Consider the following 18,350-nt stretch of genomic DNA (forward strand, 5'->3'; position numbering starts at 1 on the left):
CCTCAACCCATTGCACACATTCTGTCCTCAAAGAACTCCAGTAAGTTTGTCAAACAGGACCTGCCCTTTCTGAATCCATGCTGCGTCTGTCTAATTGAACCACTCCTTTCTAAATGTTTCGCTATTTCTTCCTTAATGACAGCTTCAAGCATTTTCCCAACTACAGATGTTAAGCTAACTGGCCTATAGTTGCCCGTCTTTTGCCTACATCCTTTTTTAAAAAGTGGCGTGACATTTGCTGTCTTCCAATCCACTGGGACCTGCCCAGAGTCTAGAGAGTTTTGGTAAATGTCACGCCACTTTTTAAAAAAGGATGTAGGCAAAAGACGAGCAACTATAGGCCAGTTAGCTTAACATCTGTAGTCTATTTTAACCTTCGCCAATTCCCTCAGCACCCTGGGATGCATCCCATCATGATTTGCGGAGGGCTATTTCAAGGGTGAAGGAACAATTTCGAAGGAGGTTGGAGGTGATATCAGATGCACAGCAACTCTGGCAGGGTCTGCAAGACATTACTTCCTGCAAAGTGAAACCCAATAGCATGAATGGCAGCGATGCTTCACTACCAGATGAACTCAACGTCTTCTCTGCTTGCTTTGAAAGGGAGAACACAACTACAGCTGTGAAGATCCCTGCTGCACCTGATGACCCTGTGATCTCTGACTGTGTTAGACTATCTTTAAAGAGAGTGAACCATCACAAGGCAGAAAGTCCCGATGGACTACTTGGTAAGGCTCTGAAAACCTGTGCCAACCAACTGGCAGGAGTATTCAAGGACATTTTCAACCTCTCACTGCTACGGGCAGAAGTTCCCACTTACTTTAAAAAGGCAACAATTGTACAAGTGCCTAAGAAGAATAATGTGGGCTGCCTTAATTGCTGTCGCCCGGTAGCACTCACATCTACAGTGATGAAATGCTTTGAGAGGTTGGTCATGACTAGACTGAACACCTGCCTCAGCAAGGACCTGGACCCGGACCCATTGCAATTTGCCTATCACCACAATAGGTCAATGGCAGACGCAATGTCAATGGCTCTCCACACGGCTTTGGACCACCTAGACAACATAAACACCTACGTCAGGATGCTGTTCATTGACTATAGCTCAGCATTTAATACCATCATTCCCACAATCCTGATTGAGAAGTTGCAGAACCTGGGACTCTGTACCTCCCTCTGCAATTGGATCCTCGATCTCCTAACCAGAAGACCACAGTCTGTGCGGATTGGTGATAACATATCCTCTTCGCTGATGATCGACACTGGCGCACCTCAGGGATGTGTGCTTAGCCCACTGCTCTACTCTCTATATACACATGACTGTGTGGCTAGGCATAGCTCAAATACCATCTACAAATTTGCTGATGATACAACCATTGTTGGTAGAATCTCAGGTAGTGATAAGAGAGTGTACAGGAGTGAGATATGCCAACTAGTAGAATGGTGCCGCAGCAACAACCTGGCACTAAACGTCAGTAAGGTGAAAGAGCTGATTGTGGACTTCAGGAAGGGTAAGACAAAAGAACACATACCAATCCTCCTAGAGGGATCAGAAGAGGAGAGAGTGAACAGTTTCAAGTTCCTGAGTGTCAAGATCTCTGAGGATCTAACCTGGTCCCAACATATCGGTGTCGTCATACAGAAGGCAAGATAGCAGCTATACTTTATTAGGAGTTTGAATTGATTTGACATGTCAACAAATACACTTAAAAACTTCTACAGTTGTACCGCGGGGAGCATTCTGACAGCCTGCATCACTGTCTGGTATGGAGGGGCTACTGCACAGGACCGAAAGAAGCTGCAGAAGGTTGTAAATCTAGTCAGCTCCATCTTGGGCACTAGCCTACAAAGTACCCAGGACATCTTTAGGGAGCGGCGTCTCAGAAAGGCAGCGTCCATTATTAAGGACCTCCAGCACCCAGGGCATGCCCTCTTCTCATGGTTACCATCAGGTAAGAGATACAGAAGCCTGAAGGTTCACACTCAGCGATTCAGGAACAGCTTCTTCCCCTCTGCCATCTGATTCCTAAATGGACATTGAAGCTTTGGACATGACCTCACTCTTTTTTTAATATACAGTATTTCCATTTTTGTGCACTTTAAAAAATCTATTCAATACTTGGAATGAAATTTTTAAACTTGTTCACACCTCTTCGTTATGCATGTGTCACCCTCTTTTACAATTTAAAGTGGTTCATAGAGCCTATATGACTGAAGATAAGCTCTCTCGTTTTTACTCAGATTTTTCTCCAAACTGTAATAGGTGTAATGTCGAAGAGGCCTCTCTATATGTTTTTGTCCTGGCCGCAGCTTGATAAATTTTGGAAAGAAGTATTTCAAACTTTCTCAGAGCTTTTTAAAGTAAACTTTAAATCCAACCCTCTGACTGCCTTGTTCAGCATTGTTGGAGGAAATGATTTTACTCTGAAGCTGAATGTTTTGCATATTTTGGCTTTCATTTCTCTTTTAGCCAGAAAAGTTTTGTTGCTTAAATGGACAGATGCTGCTCCACCTACTCATGCCCATTGGTTGATTGATGTTATGTCATGTTTAAATCTAGAGAAGATTAGGTGTTCTATTTCTATACCTCGACAAGGTTTTTTCACATTATAGGGACCTTTTTGGAACTACCTTCACAATTTTCGATATGTTCAGCAATGATGATGGCTATTATATGTTCGAATTTACGACTATATGTCAGAGTTTTTTTTCTTTTAACCAAACAGCTGTTTTATTTCCTTTCTTTTTTTCTGTTTTGTTATGGGGTTTTGATTTTGCTTTAGATTAAAATAGAATATACCTTTTCAATATTATGGTTAATTTACTACACATAGTTATGGGGCAATTCAATCTTGTTTCTGTTTCCATAATATCATAATGTATTTTGTATTAGTCTATGCAAGTAATTAATAAAAATATTGAAAAAGAAAGAAAAATCTATTCAATGCACATAATTGATTTACTTGTTCATTTATTATGTTTTATTTTGTTTATTATTATTATTTTTTCTCTCTCTGCTAGATTATGTATTGCATTGAACTGCTGCTGCTAAGTTAACAAATTGCATGTCACATGCTGGTGATAATAAACCTGATTCTGATTCTGATATTGTCCTGTGTTTTACGCTTGTCACTGAACCATAATCAATTCTGGTATGTTTCACACAGACAATAAAGTGATTCTGATTAATTTGCTTCCATAGATGCTGCCTGTCTTACTGAGCTCTTCCTGCATTTTGTATGTGTTACTATACATAGTCTCTCAGTTCCTTTTCTTTGAAATAACTCTTTTATATTTTCTGTGTTCACCTGGGATCCCTGTTGTTTTTTAAATCTTATAATTATAATATAGCCTGGAACGAGCTGCCAGATTAGGTGGTAAATGTGGGCTCACTTTTAACATTTAAGAAAAACATGCTCATGGAGTTGGCAGTAATTCAGCAGCTGGTACCTTTGAGATACATTTTATTCCTTTACTTACTCCTGCACATTTTTTCTATCTACGATCTATTCGGAGTTTTCTCAAAATTTCTGCAGCCTCTCTATAATGTTTTTTTCACTTACACAAGAGAGACAACAACACATGGGCAATCTATGTTGTCCATTAATTTTCCTAATTTCTCTCTTTCTATGCTTGATTGCTCTGGACTGCATACTCCTCAATAGTACACAATAATCTTCACTGTATTTCCCAATGAATACCTGTTTATGAGATGCATTCCCAGTGGATTTCTACTCTGGGTAGAACTGGAAAGATTTCTTGAACCAATAACACATGAATTGTCCTGCTGTTCCCAAAAAACAAAATGATTCTCAAAGGTACATGGAGCTTAGAAAAATAGAGGGCTATACAGTAGGGAAAATCAAGGCAGCTTCTAGAGTAGGTTACATGGTCGGCACAACGTTATGGGCCAAAGGGCCTGTAATGTGCTGCAGATTTCGATGTTCCATGTAACAGTTATCCCAATATTTGGGTTAAAAATACCTTGGCAGGCAAGTCATCTGTTTGTTTATTATTTGCCTCATGGTTTAAAATGTCCCTTTTGCACCAAATTTACACAATCACCAATTCTTGTATCATTGCATTCATCACATTCCCACCTGTGTGCATTGAGGAAACATTTCTCAAATACATGACTTTTAAAAGCAGTTTAGTTCAAATTCATTCAACATTTGCTGATAGCTATTCCATAACTAAACACATTTTTAAAAATACTATAACAGGTACAATTAGAAGAAAGGAAGGAGTGCTGATGGAGAAAAATTGTTTGTGAGATAGCGAGCTCTCTGATAGAGAGTTTTGAATTATCAGAATGCAGTTCCAGCTATGGAAAGTCACCCAGATGATTCCAAAGTTTGTCTTAAACTCTAATTGGTATATATATATATAGTACTTTCCTATATCCGTCTGCAGACATTTAAATCTATTTATTACTTATTATAATTTTCCAGCTTTAACCTTCTAAATGTTCAATTTTTTTTCAACTAGTTGACTCCATTTTGCAACACTATTTGGCATCATTGATATTAATTTGAAAGAGCAAATTAGAAAGAGACATTGTTGTAGGGTGGGAGCTATTTGAAAAGAAAAAGTTACGTGGGGAGTGAATTTTATTTGAGCCAATAAAAAAGGGAGGTGTAAGCAGAGTGACCATTGTTGGAGTGGGTCAGTGTTAGAGTGGGAGGCTTTGGCTCAACAGGTTTAGGCAAGCACTGGCAGAGGTAATAAGTAAGTTTTTTTCCTCTTTCTTTGTCTATTAGTACATAGTTAGTGCGTTCAGAATGGGTCCAGAGTTGCTGGTATGTTACAGAGATGTGGGAACTCTGGGAAATCTCAACTGTCCCTGATAACCACATCTGGACAAAGTGCACCGAGCTGCAGCTCCTTGGAGATCATGTTAAGGAACTGGAGCAGTAGCTTAATGACCTTCGAGTCATACAGGAGAATGAGAAGGAGATAGATAGATAGAAGCTTCAGGGAGATAGGCACCTCTTAGTTGTAGGAGTCAGGTGCCAGGGTGACTGTCAGGAGATGGAAAGGGAATAGGCAGCCAGTGTAGAGTACCCTTGTGGCCGTTCCTCTTAATAATAAGTATACCACTTTGGATACTGTTGGGGCAGATGACCTACTGGAGGAAACTGTAGTGACTGGGTCTCTAGAACTGAGTTTGGTTCTGTGGTTCAGAAGTTGGGGGGGGGGTGCAGAAAAGGAGTGAAGTAGAGATAGTGAATTCCATAGTTAGAAGAGCAGACAGGAGATTCTGTGGACGTGAAAGAGATACCCACATGACATTTTGCCTCCCAAATGCCAGGGCCAGGGATGTGTCTTATTGGGTTCACAGCATGTTAAAGGAGGAAGGTGTGAAGCCAGAGGTCAAGGTACATTTAGGTACCAATGACATAGGTAGGAAAGGGATATGGTCCTGAAAGGAGAATATGGGGAATTAGGTAGAAAGCTGAAAATAGGACTTCCAGGGTAGTAATCCCACATGCCAGTGAGGGTAAGAATAGGATGATTTGGCAGATTAATGCATGGCTGAGGAATTGGTGCAGGAGGCAGGGTTTCAAATTTCTGGATCATTGCTATCTCTTCTGGGGAAGGTACGTCCTGCAAAAAAAAAGACAAGTTACACTTGAAACTGAGGGGGACCAAAGAGAACTGGAAAATAGCAAATGTCACTCTTTAAGAAGGGAGAGAGGCAGAAGAAAGGAAGTTATGGGCCAGTTCGCCTGATTTCAGTGGCTGGTTAAATGTTGGAAGACTATTATTAAGGATGAGATTTTGGGGTAATTGGAAGAACATTAATGAAGTAGGCAAAAGTCAGCATGGTTTCCTTAAGGGGAAAATCTTGCCTGACAGATCTGTTGGAATACTTTGAGGAAAAAACAGGCAGGATAGACAAAGGAGAGTCGATGGATGTTGTTTATCAAATTTTCAGAATGCCTTTTACAAGATGCCATAAATGAGGCGGCTCAACAAGACAAGAGCCCATGGTACTACAGGAAAGATACTGCACTAGCATGGATAGAAGTTTACTGATCGGCAGAAGGCAAAGGATGGGAATAAAAGGTGCCTATTCTTGTTGGACTGATTGGTTTAATACTGTTCCTATGTCTTATTTTCTTGGTTAGTATTAGATTCCTTTTACATGTCCGTCAGCAACATCCAACCCCCAACTCTGTTGTCCCAGCAAATGCTCAGCCCTATTCAAGGGCTTGAGAGATCTGACAAAAGCCAAACATCAATGTTTCTTTTTATGAATATTCTGTAGCCTGAGTCATTTAATTATTATTAATTCACCTGGCAAATTGCACATGCCCTTATTTTACTCTGCATTGCATTAGATCATTATAGCAGAATGTTAATTGCAAAGCATTTGTGATAGATTTTCTTCATAACTAGAAATTAAACATAATTTCAAATATGTCTACCTGACCTCTACTGCAGCCCAATTTACATACTATCTATTTTGCAAACTTACACAAAGTGCTAGATGCTGGCCCATGTTTATATTTGCTACCGTACACAGAGCGAAGAGCATTGACAGCTTTGAACGCTGCAGATTCCTGAAAAATGAAACAAAAATAATCAGATTATTTACATCATATTAGTTGAATTTAAAAAGCAACAGTTTTCTTTAGTGAATTTGATAATATCAAAATAAGCACAATGCATGATTTTGTGGATCATAATTGACTCAATAAGTTGATATGATAGTATATGGTGAAATGCATTAAACAATGGCTCAGAAATTGCTAGAGACCACATTTGGTTTGAGTGTCACAAATTTTCTGAACTTCACTTGGGAAGTTTGCATAACAGTTGTACTGTGAGTCTCTTAGTATTGAAACTGGCATTTTCAGCTTCAGACGTCTAAGCTGCCATATAGTGCAACAGGTCGTTTTGTTTTGCAGCCTGTTCCTATAAGGAACAAACCACAATGAAACAGCACTTTCTCTTTGGGTGTTGTTCCTAAGGAAATTGAAATGAGGAGATAGATTCCCCAACAGGTTCTAAGACAAACAGAAATGCTCACATCAGCTATGATGTAGCAGCAGAGCATATTTGATGGGCCAAATAGCCTATTTCTGCTCCTATATCTTATGGTCTTTATTGTTCTATGCTGGATTTCAATCCTGATGAAAGGTCTCTAATCTAAACACAGACCATTTATTTCCCTCCATAGATGCTGCCTAACTTGATGAATTCCTCCAGCATTTTTCGTGTGGGTCTCAAGATTTCCAGCATCTGCAGAATCTCTTGTGTTTATCTATGCTGGATAAACCCATTTCAACTGCATATCAGCATTTCTTTCAAGTTGTGTAAATCTAAAGATCAAACTTTCATGGTAAGCCTAATTGGCCCAGTTCAGCTTAGAAATACTGCTTATTTGTTTTGCTGTATGGAAGTGCACCAAAATTGTGTCAGTAGATGATGGCATGCATTCATCTACACATCTGATCCCATTAACTTCAATTGGTCAGCCCATCCATGGGTCAATGCAATAGTTGTGGAGTGCTATCTCAGTAGAGTCCCAGGAGTCTGGTTGCCAAGACCCATTCAAGGAAAAGCATGATTTATACGGAATCATAGAATTACATCCATCAACAAGTGAACTTAAATGTCCTATCCTAATGCTTGTGTTTGATTTATTTCTTTGGCATGATAAATGCTCATTAAGGTCAATAGTTATGGATTTGCAAATCTTATGTTAATTGCTTTTTTCAACAACGAGCACAGAACAAATACTACTGCTTGGCTCCAGGTACGAAATTATATCCCAATAGGAGTGCAATACCTTAAATACTATTCTTTATAGAGGTGCAGATAGATGACAATACAACAAAATCTGAGTCGTAATGGATAACAGGAATTTAAAATGTCTTTTGCACATTAAAATTTTATCAGTTCAGGAAACCTTCCTTCTTATTCTTTTAATATATTTAACAGTGAAATTAAATGGTCAACCTATATTTTACTTTCACAAAAGTTTCCTCATTCTCCAGTTTGGTGAGCCAGTTTTGCTCAACTTTTAAGTTCCATTTGCTCCCTGATGCCTTTAAAGCAGCTTCAGTGAGGAAAGTAACAAACTTTGCAAAACAAATAAACTTATATAACGTCCATAAATTATTACAATCGGCAAGTATATTTTAACATCTTGTCAACTGCACCAGAGAACTAAGATTTAACTTCTTGCACACTGATTTGATGAACAGCCACAAAAACAATCTTGCAATTTGATCAAAACACGAATTTCAGTTAATTCTACTTACCACACAGTTAAAATTAGGAATGATTGCATCCTTATAGGAATATGGATAAAGGAGCATTTGGGAATACGAATGGAATGAAATATATGCTTTAATTTGTTTCTTGTTTTTACGCAGGAAGGTTGCAACTGCCTTGACCTCTGGCTCAGATTCTGGCATGGGTCCACAGTATGTATCAGCACAAGGATGTAATGATGCACCTTCACCTGAAAATTTACAAACCAAAAATTGAGTGCAAGTTGGAGAATAAATCAGAAAATCAGTAATGATTAAATGGCATTAATCTTATGGAGGAAATGTAATGATGTAATTAACAACAGTTCAGGCTTAAGTAGTTGATACCATGATTTGCTTTGGTAGAGGAGATTGATGGTTAGAAATCACTCCCATGTGTCTGAAATATGAAAACATATTAAATAAACAAAGAATCTAAGTTAAGGAAGTAAATAACAGAAAATGATCTCACCTTCAACCCTGTACTTAAGAATTCTCTCCCTTTGCAATCATGCAGGGTGTCCAAACTTTACCAGATCAGCTCCCCGATTTTTTTCTCTCCCCACACTTGCTGTTCTTGCAACAAGCTTTTCAGACCTGTGCAGGGAGCCAGACAGTGTTGGGCTCTGAGGTTTCTAGAGACCTGAATTGGTTAATTGTTGCTTAACAAGAGTCATTAGTTCAGAGAAGGAAGTCTGAGAATAGGAGCGGGAGTGTGGAGGAAGCCATTTTAAATTTTTCTTTATCTCATCGGAGTTAAGAGAGGCGGGACTGTGCAAGTGTGTGACGTCGGGCAGTGAAGAGCTGAAGATTTAAAAGGTCAGAAATCCTGATTTGGGTTTAATTCGGAGAAGGAAGTCTGAGAATCGGAGCGGGAGTGCGGTGGAAGCCATTTTGAATTTTTCTTTTTCTCATCAGAGTTAAGAGAGGCTGGACTGCACAGGCATGTGACGTTGGGCAGTGAAGCACGGAAGATTTAAAAGGAACACAGCCTTATACAGTGGGCAGCGTCATTTTGCAGGCAGTGGAGTGAGCCGGGAGCAGATTGAAGGCCTAAGGGCTCTGGCTCAACGGGCTTAGGCGGAAACGGGCGAGGCGAAGTAGGTTTGGTTTTCAATTATCCTGTTATTTGAGGAAAGGGGGAGGTATGAGTGTGAGGGCAGCTTGTTGTTCTCGGTGTCGGATGTGGGAGGTCCTGAAGTTTCCCAGCCTCCTGGACGCCCACACCTGCGCCAAGTGCGCCGAGCTGTAGCTCCTAAGGGACCGTGTTAGGGAACTGGAGCTGCAGCTCAACGACCTTCGTCTGGTCAGGGAGAGTGAGGAGTTGATAGAGAGGAGTTACAGGCAGGTGGTTACACCGGGGCCACGGGAGGCAGACAAGTGGGTCATGGTTAGGAGAGGGAAGGGGAAGTACTAGAGAGTACCCCAGTGGCTGTGCCCCTTGACAACAAGTACTCCTGTTTGGGGGGGACAGCTTACCTGGGAGAAGCAACAGTGGCCGTGCCTCCGGCACAGAGTCCGGCCCTGTAGCTCAGAAGGGTAGGGAAAGGAAGAGGAGGGCAGTAGTAAAAGGGGACTCAATAGTTAGGGGGTCAGATAGGCAATTCTGTGGACGCAGTCAGGAGACCCGGATGGTAGTTTGCCTCCCTGGTGCCAGGGTCTGGGATGTTTCTGATCGCGTCCAAGATATCCTGAAGTGGGAGGGTGAGGAGCCAGAGGCTGTGGTACATATAGGTACCAATGACATAGGTAGGAAAAGGGAAGAGGTCCTGAAAGGAGAATATAGGGAGTTAGGAAGGGAGTTGAGAAGAAGGACCGCAAAGGTAGTAATCTCGGGATTACTGCCTATGCCACGCGACAGTGAGAGTATGAATGGAATGAGGTAGAGGATAAATGCGTGGCTGAGGGATTGGAGCAGGGGGCAGGGATTCAAGTTTCTGGATCATTGGGACCTCTTTTGGTGCAGGTGTGACCTGTATAAAAAGGACGGGTTGCACTTGAATCCTAGGGGGACCAATATCCTGGTGGGGAGATTTGCAAAGGCTACTGAGGTGACTTTAAACTAGAATGGTTGAGGGGTGGGAATCAATTGAAGAGACTAGGAGAGAGGAAGTTATTTCACAAATAGAGAAAGCTAGTAGGCAGTCTGTGAGAGAGGATAGGCAGGGGACAGAGAACGGGAGCACTCAGACTGAAGATGTAGGGGAGAAGGAAGAAAAAGATAACAAAGTTGTTTGCAACATTAGGGATAAACAGAGAATAAGAGTTGGAGAGTTTCTTAAATGCATCTATTTTAATGCAAGGAGCATTGTAAGAAAGGTGGATGAGCTTAGAGCATGGATTGATACCTGGAAATATGATGTTGTAGCTATTAATGAAACATGGTTGCAGGAGGGGTGTGATTGGCAACTAAATATTCCTGGATTTTGTTGCTTCAGGTGTGATAGAATCGGAGGACAAGAGGGGGAATTGTTGCATTGCTTGTCAGAGAAAATATAACAGCGGTGCTTTGGCAGGATAGATTAGAGAACTCGTCTAGGGAGGCTATTTGGGTGGAATTGAGGAATGGGAAAGGTGTAGTAATGCTTATAGGGGTGTATTATAGACCACTTAATGAGGAGCGAGAATTGGAGGAGCAAATTTGTAAGGAGATAGCAGATATTTGTAGTAAGCACAAGGGTGTGATTGTGGGAGATTTTAATTTTCCACACATAGACTGGGAAGCCCATTCTGTAAAAGGGCTGGATGGTTTGGAGTTTGCAAAATGTGCGGAAGATAGTTTTTTGCAGTAATACATAGAGGTACCAATTAGAGAAGGGGCAGTGTTGGATCTCCTGTTAGGGAATGAGATAGGGCAGGTGATGGAGGTATGTGTTGGGGAGCACTTCGGGTCCAGTGATCACAATGCCATTAGTTTCAACATAATTATGGAGAAGGATAGGTCTGGACCCAGGGTTGAGATTTTTGATTGGAGAAAGGCTAACTTTGAGGAGATGCGAAAGGATTTAGAAGGAGTGGATTGGGACAATTTGTTTTATGGGAAGGATGTAACAGAGAAATGGAGATCATTTAAAGGTGAAATTTTGAGGTTACAGGATCTTTATGTTCTTGTTAGGTTGAAATGAAAGATTGAAAGTTTGAGAGAGCCATAGTTTTCAAGGCATATTGGAAACTTGGTTCGGAAAAAGAGAGCGATCTACAATAAATATTGGCAGCTTGGAGTAAATGAAGTGCTCGAGGAATATAAAGAACATAAAAAGAATCTTAAGAAATTAGAAAAGCTAAAAGAAGATATGAGGCTGCTTTGGCAAGTAAGGTGAAAATAAATCCAAAGGGTTTCTACAGTTATATTAATAGCAAAAGGATAGTGAGGGATAAAATTGGTCCCTTAGAGAATCAGAGTGGACGGCTATGTGCGGAGCCAAAAGAGATGGAGAAGATTTTGAACAATTTCTTTTCTTCGGTATTCACGAAGGAGAAAGATGTTGAATTGTGTAAGGTAAGGGAAACAAGAAGGGTAGTTATGGAAAGTATGATGATTAAAGAAGAGGAAGTACAGGTGCTTTTAAGGAATATAAAAGTGGATAAGTCTCTGGGTCCTGACAGGATATTCCTTAGGACCTTGAGGGAAGTTAGTGTAGAAATAACAGGGGCTCTGACAGAAATATTTCAAATGTCATTAGAAACAGGTATGGTGCTGGAGGATTGGCGTATTGCTCATTTTGTTCCGTTGTTTAAAAAGGGTTCTAAGAGTAAACCTAGCAATTATTGGCCTGTGAGTTTGACGTCAGTGGTGGGTAAATTGATGGAAAGTATTTTTAGAGATAGTATATGTTATTATTTGGATAGACAGGGTCTGATTAGGAAGTCAACATGGATTTGTACGTGGAAGGTTATGTTTGACAAATCTTATTGAATTTTTTGAAGAGGTTACTAGGAAAGTTGACAAGGGTAAAATGGTGGATATTGTCTATATGGACTCCAGTAAGGCCTTGGACAAGGTTCCACATGGAAGGTTAGTTAGTTAGGGGGGACTTGATAGAGGTATTTAAAATTATGAGGGGGATAGATAGAGTTGATGTGGATAGGCTTTTTCCATTGAGAGTGGGTGAGATTCAAACCAGAGGACGTGAGTTGAGAGTTAAAGGGTAAAAGTTTAGGGGTAACATGAGGGGGAACTTCTTTACTCAGAGAGTGGTAGCTGTGTGGAACGAGCTTCCAGCAGAAGTGGTTGAGGCAGGTTCGATGTTGTCATTTAAAGTAAAATTGGATAGCTATATGGACAGGAAAGGAATGGAGGGTTATGGGCTAAGTGCAGGTTGGTGGGACGAGATGAGAGTAAGAGTTCAGCATGGACTAGAAGGGCCGAGGTGGTCTGTTTCCGTGCTGTAATTGTTATATGGTTACATGGTTTAGAGTTGCTTGTGTTTTTCTCAAGCGACCGGATCTTTGTAATGAGGTCTCCTGGAGTTTTCTGTATAAACATGATAAGTTTATTTTGATAGGCTTGGGGATCCTGTGTTATTTGTATTATTTAAATAGACGCCTGATTAGTGCTTATTACGGGGTCTTAGTTTTGAGGGTGTTATGTCTCATGGTGTCGATCAGCTGAGCCACTGATGTTCTGTGGGAATTCTTATGAATAAATTCTGGTTGCCATCTCTACATGGAAATCTGTCTTTCTTCCTTACTTTGGTTCTAACATTGCTAGTGCACATTGTGACAGTTCTCCCCTTCTTGACTCATCCTTAAAACCATTATCACCTATTCCCACTTCCTAGCCTTCTATCTTTCTCGTAGCCATCACATTCCTGGCACTTGATTGCCAAAGCTCTTTCCAAAAAAAAACCCAATTATCCCTTCAGCAATACCCACAATTCCCTAAGCTCTAATCTTCCCCAGTTCCCCTAAGAATTCCTGCAGGCTATGATATAAGTCTCTCCCTCGAGAGCCAATCCTCTCATCCCCACAAATCTTTTTCTCTGAGGATTCAGTTCCCTTTGCCTCTAATATCCCCAAATGGTCACTCCAGTTTATTGTTTCCCATCCTGCCTAATCACTGTGCTTTCTCCCACACTCCATCAACCATCAACCTCTACAGCCTGACTCTGATACCCTTCCCCTTCATGATGCTCCCAGGCAGTAGGTTGGAATCAAAAGCCTCAGCTGGCTGAGTTATGATCGTGAAATCAAGACAAAAATGATAAACATCTGCTGCTGTTTAATTAAAATTGGCAATATCTTCAGGAAACCCCTTCCAGGTCTTCTGAAAATCAATCTCTCCTCCAAAGGCTCTGTGTTAATGTTGGTGACTAATCTACAGAGCTAGAACGTGATCCATGTTCCCTTCCCTCTTTTGAAAATAAGTACAGAAGCACAAGCTTTTGAAAAAAAATTAAGAATATGAATTCTCAGTAAAGATTCTTGCCATTCTCAATTCAGGAATAACTTGACTTACAGTTGAGTTCCTTTGTTCAGGTTACAGAAATTCATCCTTCCAGAATTCACAAATCACCATCCAAAAGTACGGAAAAAAAAAACTCACTTGCACAGAAATTACTCATGATGGATAGGTCATGTCATCCGCATGCCTAATACAGGTCTCTCCAAACAGATCCTTTACTCCCAGTTGAAGGAAGGTCAGTGAGCAACTTGTGGGCAAAGGAAACACTTCAAAGATCTCATCAAAGTCAGCCTGAAGGTAGTCAACACGATATCTGAAGATACTGCACTCAACAGATAAACCTGGAGGAAATCTGTTCAAGAGGGAGCTGTGCTGCAGAGAATAACAGGCAGTTGCAAAAGGAGAAACGCAACAACCAAAAGACCCAACCACTAATCATAGCCACTACTGACTTGTGTCCGCTGCAGCAGAATATGTGGATCCCAGATTGGCCTCCACAGCAACCTGAGGATCCCCCAATAGATAACCCTTTGGGAGAACATTATAGACAACAGACAATAGGTGCAGGAGTAGGCCATTCGGCCCTTCAAGCCAGCACCGCCATTCACTGTGATCATGGCTGATCATCCACAATCAGTATCCAGTTCCTGCCTTATCCCCATAACCTTTGATTCTGCTATCTTTAGGAGCTCTATCTATCTCTTTCTTGAAAGCATCCAGAGACTTGGCCTCCACTGCCTTCTGGGGCAGAGCATTCCACATATCCACCACTCTCTGGGTGAAAAAGTTTTTCCTCAACTCCATTCTAAATGGCCTACCCCTTATTCCTGAACTGTGGCCTCTGGTTCTGGACTCACCCATCAGCGGGAACATGCTTCCTGCCCCAGCATGTCCAATCCCTTAAAAATCTTACATGTTTCAATCGGATCCCCTCTCATCCTTCTAAATTCCAGTGTATACAAGCACAGTCGCTCCAATCTTTCAACATGTGACAGTCCTGCCATAGATAGATAGATAGATATACTTCATTGATCCCGAGGGAAACCGGGTTTCGTTACAGCCACACCAACCAAGAATAGAGCATAAATATAGCAATACAAAGACCACAAACAATCAAACAACTATATGCAAACTATGCCAGATGGAATAAGTCCAGGACCAGCTTATTGGCTGAAGGTGTCTGACCCTCCACGGCCATCCCGGGAATTAACCTTGTGAACCTATGGTGCACTCCCTCAATAGCAAGAATGTCCTTCCTCAAATTTGGAGACCAAAGCTGCACACAATACTCCAGCTGTGGTCTCACCAGGGCCCTGTACAGCTGCAGAAGGACCTCTTTGCTCCTATACTCAATTCCCCTTGTTATGTAGGCCAGCAAGCCATCAGCTTTCTTTATTGTCTGCTGTGCCTGCATGCTTGCTTTCAGCGACTGATGTACAATAACACCAAGATCTCGTTGTACTTCCCCTTTTCCTAACTTGACTCCATTTAGATAATAATCTGCCTTCCTGTTCTTACCACCAAAGTGGATAACCTCACATTTATCCACATTAAACTGCATCTGCCATGCATCCGCCCACTTACCCAGCCTGTTCAAGTCACCCTGCATTCTTACAACATCCTCCTCACACTTCACACTGCCACCCAGCTTCCTGTCATCTGCAAATTTGCTAATGTTACTTTTAATCCCTTCATCTAAATCATTAATATACATTGTAAACAGCTGCGGTTCCAGCACTGAACCCTGTGGTACCCCATTGGTCACTGTCTGCCATTCTGAAAGGGACCTGTTAATCACTACTCTTTGTTTCCTGTCAGCCAGCCAATTTTCAATCCATGTCAGTACTCTGCCCCCAATACCATGTGCCCTAATTTTGCCCACTAATCTCCTATGTGGGACTTTATCAAAGGCTTTCTGAAAGTCCAGGTACACTACATCCACTGGCTCTCCCTTGTCCATTTTCATAGTTACATCCTCAAAAAATTCCAGAAGCTTAGTCAAGCACAATTTCCCCTTCGTAAATCCATGCTGACTCGGACCTATCCTGTTACTGCCATCTAAATGTGCCATAATTTCATCTTTTATAATTGACTCCAGCATCTTTCCCACCACTGACGTCAGGCTAACCGGTATATAATTCCCCGTTTTCTCTCTCCCTCCTTTCTTGAAAAGTGGGACAACATTAGCCACCTGCCAATCCACAGGAACTGATCCTGAATCTATAGAACATTGGAAAATGATTACCAATGTGTCCACGATTTCTAAAGCCACCTCCTTAAGTTCCCTGGGATGCAGACCATCAGGTCCCGGAGACTTATCAGCCTTCAGTCCCAACAGTCTATTCAACACCATTTCCTGCCTAATATAAATTTCCTTCAGTTCATCCATTACCCTAGGTCTTTTGGCCACTATTATGTCTGGGTGATGGTTTGTGTCTTCCTTAGTGAAGACAGATCCAAAGTACCTGTTCAACTTGTCTGCCATTTCCTTGTTCCCCATAATAAATTCACCTGTTTCTGTCTTCAAGGGCCCAATTTTGGTCTTAACTATTTTTTTCCTCTTCACATACCTAAAGAAGCTTTTACTATCCTCCTTTATATTCTTGGCTAGTTTACCTTCATACCTCTGTGTACTGCCTTTTTAGTTATCTTCTGTTGCTCTTCAAAAGTTTCCCAATCCTCCGGCTTTGCTATGTTATACTTCTCTTTTATTTTTATACTGTCCTTTACTTCCCTTGTCAGCCATGGCCTCCTCTTACTCCCCTTAGGATCTTTCTTTCTCTTTGGAATGAACCGATCCTGCACCTTCTGTATTATTCCCAGAAATACCTGCCATTGTTTTTCCACTGTCATCCCTGCTAGGGTATTGTTCCATTGAACTTTGGCCAGCTCCTCCCTCATAGCTCCATAGTTCCCTTTGTTCAACTGTAATACTGATACTTCCGATTTTCCCTTCTCACTCTCAATTTGTAGATTAAAACTTGTCATATTATGGTCACTACCTCCTAATGGCTCCTTTACCTCAAGGTCCCTGATCAAATCCGGTTCATTGCACAGCACTAAATCTAGAATTGCCTTCTCTCTGGTTGGCTCCAGTACAAGCTGTTCTAAGAATCCATCTCAGAGGCACTCCACAAACTCCCTTTCTTGGGGTTCAGTACCAACCTGATTCTTCCAGTCTACCTGCATGTTGAAATCCCCCATAACAACTGTAGCATTACCTTTGCGACATGCCAATTTTAACTCTTGATTCAACTTACATCCTACATCCAGACTACTGTTTGGGGACCTGTAGATAAGGCTGAATATCATTCCTCACCAACAGAGCCACCCCACCCCCTCTGCCCATCAGTCTGTCCTTTTGATAGGATGTATACTCTTGAATATTCATTTCCCAGGCCCTGTCCACTTGAAGCCATGTCTCTGGATGCTCACGACCAGCTTTTAAATCAACCGCTCCTTCTCAGCCAATCCCTGCACTTACTCCTTCACTGCTGCGCCTCCACTGACCTTGACTCGAATGACTGCACTGCCATTAGTATGGTGGAACAAGCAACAACAATGAGATTCAACAATTTCTTTTCAGCAAAGGACGGACATGGTTATTCAGTGCACCTTGGCAACAAATGAGTAATGGAACAAGCAGGGAAGTTGGATCAATGATTTAACCCTGCTCTGAATTACCATTAAATTAGAGCGGCGAGGAGATTACTGGAATTCTTATTTTACTGCTTCTATTATCAAGAGAAATGAATATTTCATGTCGAAACTTACTACACCACTTGACGTTCCAATTACGATTGGCATCAACACCGTGGCAATTGAAATAAGTACTGTTAGAACGTGTTTTTCTCCAGAATCGATCCTAAATAAGATGCAAAAACTGTACATGTTTAAACCTGCGCAGATTAGTTCAACCTTTTAAATTCATTTTTTCTTAATGTAGTCATTCTATTTGCTTTGCCTCATGAATCAAAGGGCCATTTGAAAGTGCAAATCCCTGAATTTTTTTCTAGGTACAAGTATAGATGATTCTTCTTTAAAAGATAAACATAGAAAAATAATTGTACTCTCCCTTCTATTGTATTAATTAATTCATTAAGTTATGGAAAGCATTTAACAAACTGCTTTGATTAAGAGGGCATAAAAAAGACTACTTTGAATTGATCTGTAGATGACTACATTAAGAAAAAAAAAACAAATGATTGACCTACCTTTGTCCAGCTATAATGGTATCCATCTACATTAAAAACAGGCATGATGTAGAAATACAGTTGTTTCAGAAGTTTTCGCATTACAGGATCACTGTGGTATGTCTTTACAGCCTTACAAAGAAGAAAAGATGAAGAGCTTTTTTCCAATCTATATTATAATTGAAACTTACAGTACAGTATGTGGAGGGGTAGCACTTTTATTATGATATAAAGACTTAATTGACACTCAATTACATATAATTAACATTTTGAAACTAAGAACATTCCAGCTGACTTACATTGTGCTGGGACCACTGAGTCATTTGGAAGCCTGATAATCTGTAAACACAGCTGATATTTTCAGCCCTCTAAAAATAAATCCTCCTGTGAACCATGAGCATATTGTCAAGTTCCACATTTAATTATTGAACATTTTAGATGACACATCAGTTATAGAAATTATATCAAGGGGCAATGGGTCAAAATTAG

The 18,350-nt window shown here is 40.9% G+C and overlaps 1 protein-coding gene across 1 annotated transcript in view; it reads right to left on the minus strand.

Moving 5' to 3' along the window:
- cpa6 (carboxypeptidase A6) overlaps positions 1 to 18,350 on the minus strand; it is an 82,268-nt gene that overhangs the window by 6,953 nt on the left and 56,965 nt on the right. Inside the window, exons 7-10 of the mRNA XM_063042008.1 lie at positions 17,883 to 17,993; positions 17,443 to 17,533; positions 8,274 to 8,476; positions 6,482 to 6,566 (exon numbers count right to left, since the gene is read on the minus strand). Of these exons, the coding sequence (XP_062898078.1) occupies positions 6,482 to 6,566; positions 8,274 to 8,476; positions 17,443 to 17,533; positions 17,883 to 17,993 (490 nt within the window). The remainder of the gene's footprint in view (positions 1 to 6,481; positions 6,567 to 8,273; positions 8,477 to 17,442; positions 17,534 to 17,882; positions 17,994 to 18,350) is intronic.

The sequence above is a fragment of the Mobula hypostoma genome, chromosome 1 (genome assembly GCF_963921235.1).
Source record: "Mobula hypostoma chromosome 1, sMobHyp1.1, whole genome shotgun sequence".
NCBI lineage: Eukaryota > Metazoa > Chordata > Chondrichthyes > Myliobatiformes > Myliobatidae > Mobula > Mobula hypostoma.